The 6,043-nt window shown below is 39.8% G+C and overlaps 1 protein-coding gene across 2 annotated transcripts; it reads left to right on the top strand.

The window, feature by feature from the left end:
* The first annotated feature begins 2,138 nt into the window (after window positions 1-2,138).
* Window positions 2,139-6,043, top strand: LOC114557129 (C-X-C chemokine receptor type 3). Of its 2 annotated transcripts, XM_028580443.1 has the most exons (4): window positions 2,156-2,235; window positions 2,478-2,649; window positions 3,392-3,751; window positions 4,078-6,043. In XM_028580443.1, exons 2-4 carry the CDS (start codon window positions 2,647-2,649, stop codon window positions 4,804-4,806), a joined length of 1,092 nt encoding a protein of 363 aa, XP_028436244.1. In that variant the 5' UTR covers window positions 2,156-2,235; window positions 2,478-2,646; the 3' UTR covers window positions 4,807-6,043. The 2 variants fall into 2 exon arrangements, with proteins under 2 accessions (XP_028436243.1, XP_028436244.1); XM_028580442.1 differs by lacking the exon at window positions 2,478-2,649 and having other exon boundaries at window positions 2,139-2,235.

Here is a 6,043-nt window from a genome sequence, read left to right as displayed (position 1 = left end):
TGTGTGTGTGTGTGTATCACGATATTGTAAAGCCAAATAATAGAACAGTTACAACAGTCTGGTAAGTTCAGAAAATGACATCACTTTACTGTAATGCAGCCTTTAAAACCAGGAAAAGACAACACTTATGCCATATTACGATATCCAAAATCTAAGACGATATCTAGTCTCATATCACGATATTGATATAATATCGATTATTGCCCAGCTCTGTGTGTGTGTGTGTGTGTGTGTGTGTGTGTGTGTGTGTGTGTGTGTGTGTGTGTGTGTGTGTGTGTGTGTGAGTGAGTGAAGTTTTTGGAGGTAAGAGAACTTGATAGAATTCAGAGAAAGAAAGGAAAATATCAGCTTAAATAAGGCTTCAAAACATATTCTCAGAGCAAAAAGTAACATAGGCTAGTTCTTCCACTGGTGCTTTGATATCTGGTTGTTGGTATGGTGCAGCTTACAACATGTTGTTTTGTCTTTTTTTCTGTTTTTCAAGAAAACTGTAATGAAATCATTAAGTGAGGGTGGAGCATAGAGTAAAACCGAACGCCACATCCAACATGCTGATGCTATCATGTAACTTTTTGGTGAGAACTGTGGATTTTTGTGTCCATAGGTCAAATCTTGTGAAACATCTAGATTTCTTCATACTCTTGAAAAACTTGATCAGCAGTTAAGATGTAGCTTGTAGCTTCTGACTCATATCTCACTTTCCTACAGACATTTTTCTCATCAGATTTCACACTCATACAGTTTGCAGGTAAACAAGTTTTAGTTTATAAAACAGTGAAAATTTTGTAAATATATATGAAAGTTGTTTGTGTTGAAATTATCATTTCTCTTTTTTTCATGATCCATATACAGCTGTTCTCTCCACTGTGCTTCAAAACTCTGCGAAAGAGGAAATGAATAGAGTATTACTCATTTCACATTTTGTATATTACATCAAAATACATACAAAGTGTTTTATAATAAATATTTTTGAATAAAAATATAGCGTCATGTTATATATGCATCAACGGCTCATCTTCTCTCTCTACAAGTTTACTGCATTTGCTCAAGTAGGCCTATTCAAGTACAATTCCAAGGTACTTATTCTTTAAGTATTTAAATTTTATGCAACTTTACATTTCTCCACTACATCTCAGAGGCAAATGTACTTTTTACTCCACTGCATTTGTCTGACAGCTATAGTTACTAGTTACTTTTCAGATTACAATTTTTCACATCATTTACTTGTCAAAAAGGTTAGGAACCACTAGTTTAATCTTTATCAATGTTGTATTTCATAAGCTTATTATTTATAAATACATATGTTTAATGTAAAATCTTAATCTCAAAAGTAATGTATCTGTAGCTGTCACATAAATGTAGTGCAGTAAAAAAAGTTCAATATTTCCTAGTACTAAAGTAAAAGTATAAAGTAGGATAAAATGGAAATAACCTAGGCCTACTCAAGTAAAGTAAAAGTACCTCGAAATTGTACTACCCAATTAAATGTATTATGTTTCACAACAATACGTGATTGCATAGCATAGACATTTAGCCATGTTTGCCATCATTATGTCTCTGATTGATTTTTCTTCTTTAACTTTTTCTTTTTTAGCTAACTAAACAGAGGAAAACCACGATCCCACTAAAAATTCCCCTCAAACATTGATATAAAAATACCGATTGTATTGCTGATTTTATTCAATACATCCATAATTTTATTCCATTTTAATGACCTTAATATCCGGGTGAACTTGAAACTCCGTCTGTATCTATGGTCGGTTTGGAAATACAAACACAACAGCTCCATCTAGTGGAACCGAGTGGAACGCGCCAATTTGTGCGGGCATTGTTTGACAGCTTTGTGTTCAGCTCTCCGTGTTGTGTCCGTTGTGTCCATAAGTTGTGTCAAGTCAGGCACAGAAAGCGGAAACGCGGAAGAAGGGTAATTGAGCCTTCATAATAAAGCGCCCGTATCAAACATAAATGGCACAATTAATAAGAGCTATGCCACTTCTATCGTATCATGTGCTTCACACTACAAATATAACAGTGCTGTCTATTTCTCAACCCCGTTTTCTTGGATTTTTATTTGTAGACACTGCAGTGAATTGTATTACAGATTTAATTTTGAAAAACAATGAAACGAGCGACTCGGATTTCAGTGTGATGAGATGGCAGATTCTCAGAGATGGCAATGTGCGGGACGAGATGACATTTGATGAACCAAAAGAATCCAGTGGGCAATTAATTAAAGTAAGTGCATGTAAATTCAGTTTGTGCATAATAATAATAATATTAATATAAGATTACAGTCTTTTTGCGAAGAGCGTCCATGCTTTTCTCATCGTCCGCTTTAGTTTCTCCTGCTCGTTTTGTTTTCGCAGATACGCCCTCAACCCTTTCATGTTTCACTTTAACTGTAAGTTTAGCGATACTTAAAGTTTGCGCTCAAACGCGGGGAAATATTTTGTGCTTTTTTCTGATGAACTTTACAGACACTCGACAGCTGCAAACTCTTCCGTCCTCCCCTGAAAACAGCAACAGCAACGGTAGTCAGGCTATTCGCCCACAGCTGTTGACCCCGGTGTGAAGAAGAGATACGCACACAGGGTCCACTGCACACAGAAAGGTGATTGTCCTCTCGGTCTGCAGCTGAAGCCCTGTATGGTAAGTAAGATCATATAGGCCTGTGTGCAAACATCTCAAGGTTAGAGTTTTTTGTCTTATAATAAATGATGATATTTATACTATATGTTAACTAGTACATTGATACATCAGTTTTGCTGTAGCCAATATTGCTGTAGACAATAATATACTTACTAGTAGTATACTATAGTGTAGTATACTATAATATACTACACTATACTATACATAGTATACTAATAGAGCATTTAAGCCTTCCCCTCTCTGTTTCTTTTTCTCGTGTCATTTTCGAAACGGATCCTTTCTGTAGCAATATTTCATATTTATCTGCGCGCACTTCTTGTGCCTTTTCTTAGCATATGGCCAACAGCGCTTATGGTTTCGTGTCGTGTTTGCATATCTATCTCTGTCAACAGTAAAACTGTGTGTGTGTGTGTGTGTGTGTGTGTGTGTGTGTGTGAGAGTGTGAGAGTGAGAGAGTGACCAAAGGAAACTGTGCTTTCCGTTTAACCCCAGTCGGTTGCCTAATCCTGTGACATTACACCATGTGAGTGATGTGTGAGTTTGAGCATATTTAACAGCCGGACTTTCCAAGGAGAGTTTCAAGACTCAACTCTCACACAACTGACTGTCAAACAGAGAGAGAGAGAGAGAGAGAGAGAGAGAGAGAGAGAGAGAGAGAGAGAGTATAAGATGGTATTTCTCACATGTGGACTTCATTTTGGATTTCTCTCTTTTGAGTTAAACCTTTTTGCCTCCTCAATAGATGAACATGGATGTGGTAGTCGGTGGAATATTAGACCCGAACAACAACAACACCTATGACTTTAACTACAGTGACTATATGTATGAAGAGGACACTGAGACAAGAGCCAGTAAAGCGGTGTTTATCCCGGTTCTGTACTCTGTGGAGCTGGTCATAGGTTTTCTGGGAAATGGACTACTCCTGGCCGTTCTGGCTCAGAAGAGGCGATCCTGGAGTATATCAGACACCTTCATCCTCAACCTGAGTGTTGCTGACATTCTGCTGCTAGCGACGCTGCCCTTCCGGGCTGCACAGGCCACTCAACAATGTGGATGGTGCTTTTGGGGTTTTCTCTGCAAGATCTGTGGAGCTGTCTTTAATGTAAGTACCAAGTGGTGTTTAGAACAGGCAGGGGCTGGAAAGTAAAAAGGGAGATCTTTTCAGTAAAGCTGCGAAAAAGATGTGTTTGGCTTTAGGCCATTATTTCCCACTCAATCTAGACTCTTGGCAGACCAGGGTCCTTGTACTTAATACTGTTATTGAACAAGTATACTCCCAGGTGGCATTTCTCCAGGCATTTCAGCATTACTGGGAAGAGGCGGGAGTGGGGGATCAGAGCAGGGTGAAGAAGTGAAAGGGATAAAGATGGCAGGAGGTTTCCATCCTTCACTAGATCACAGCTCAAGTATTCCTTTTCTTTTTCCTAGATCAATTTTTACTGTGGGATCTTTCTGCTGGTTTGCATCAGTCTGGATCGCTACCTGTCCATCGTCCATGCCACCCAGCTGTACTCCCAGAAGAAGCCCAGGTTAGCTCATATCAGCTGCCTGTCGGTCTGGCTCGTCTCCCTGATCCTCACCATCCCTCACTGGATTTTCCTGGAGGCGACGAAAGATGAGTGCGTTCACAGCTACACTGACTGGAAGCTTGCATCACGCCTGCTCCACCACACGCTGGGCTTCCTGCTGCCCGCAGTCACCCTGATCATCTGCTGCTCCTGTATCCTGCTGCAGCTGAAGCGAAGCGCTGAAGGCCTCCAGAAGCAGAGGGCCATCATGGTCATCCTGCCCCTGGTAGTGGCCTTCTTTCTCTGCTGGATGCCATACAACATCACACTAATTGTGGACACCATCATGAACAGCGCTAAGAAACCTGATATTGTTTTATCTGGAAATCCTCAACGTTCCCTGAAAAAAGCTCTGATGGTCACATCTGGTCTGGGCTGCATGCACGCCTGCCTCAGGCCTCTGCTCTATCTCGGCCTGTGTGGAAACTTCAGGAAACGGACGCTGGCAATGTTGAAACGTACTACAGTTGAATCTGAGAGCTCGCTGTGGGAGTTGGGTGTGGGCGAGGAGGCCCCGCCTGACCAGAGTCGCGAGGAGCAAGAGGCGATGACAAGTGTAGATCACCAGATGCCGTCAAGTCAGTGTTGAATAATGGACAAAACTGCCATCCTGTGACTTAGAAGTGAACTGAATAGTGCTCCACCCCTTAGGGGTGTTTAGTGTGAGGTTGTGTCATGGGTTCAAGGAATGCATTAGTTTATGATGAGATCAGGATTAGAACTAGATATTTATAAAGAATGACTCATTCGCATTGCACTTTAATGTGAAGGTTTCCGAACCACATCATGGTGACATATACTGTTGTACTTTTATTTTGTAATCACCGTTGCACAACTTTATCTTGTCACCCTAAGTCATGAGTTTTTAATTAAATTGTAGATCTCTGTTATTTCTATTTTTTTATATTTTTATCGTGTATCATTATTATTATTATTATTATTATCATTATTGAAAGCAAACTATTTTGTATATAATAAAAACAAACATTGTGTCAATTAACAATTGTCAGCTGTTACAATCATCATAAAGCTAATAATTGGCAGAAAAATAAGCTCTTGTCAAAAGAATATATTATACCTTGTCAGTGTTTGTTGTGATCTGCCATAAAACAGTCCGACAAAGTTTATAACTTCATTGCTGATAACACAAACTGTTTCACTTTTCATTTTGTCTTCTCTTGTTATCTTCAGGCAGTAGAGACTGTGTGGATTCCACGATTGCGCAGTAAGTGTGTGTAACCACAGTGCAGTGAGGGAATTTCCCGTTGGAGAATCCCACCGCCTCATTTGTTTTTGACTTCATTGTTGCAACATGGATATGTGGGCTGTTGAACACAGGATGTCACAAACAGCTTGTGATGCCTTCAGTCAGGTGACAGAGAGCGAGACAGAGGAGGAGGAGGAGACAAAGCTCTCTGCTGGTGCTGCAGCCTTTTCATAGCTCTCTGTTTACTCTCATCTAAAGACTTGTCTTGTTTGTTCGGTGGAGAGAGAACAGTGGCATGCTTTATGCGTAAGGGAAATTTACTGGGGAGAAAAGAGTGTAGGTGGCAAATGAAGAAAAGAAGAGAGGAATTAGAAAAGATAATATCTTATTTTAAAAGATTACAGTGCTTGTTGTGCTGAGCACTTCATTTGTAGTTTCATTTCCACGCTGCTGTGCAGGTTTTGGCCTGCCTGCAATGCTTCATTTCTGCACTCAAGGCAAGATAATCATGTTAATGTAACCTGAAATAAAATATACTTTCACAACTGGGTGTTCTTTAAAAAAACTCAATGTACTCTAATTTCACACAATAAATAAACAGTTTCGTTCCTCTCAGGCA

This window comes from Perca flavescens, chromosome 6 (genome assembly GCF_004354835.1).
Source record: "Perca flavescens isolate YP-PL-M2 chromosome 6, PFLA_1.0, whole genome shotgun sequence".
In the NCBI taxonomy this organism is placed as follows: Eukaryota; Metazoa; Chordata; class Actinopteri; order Perciformes; family Percidae; genus Perca; species Perca flavescens.
The sequence above is the reverse complement of the archived record's forward strand: the minus strand, read 5'-3'. Positions and strand labels throughout refer to the sequence as shown.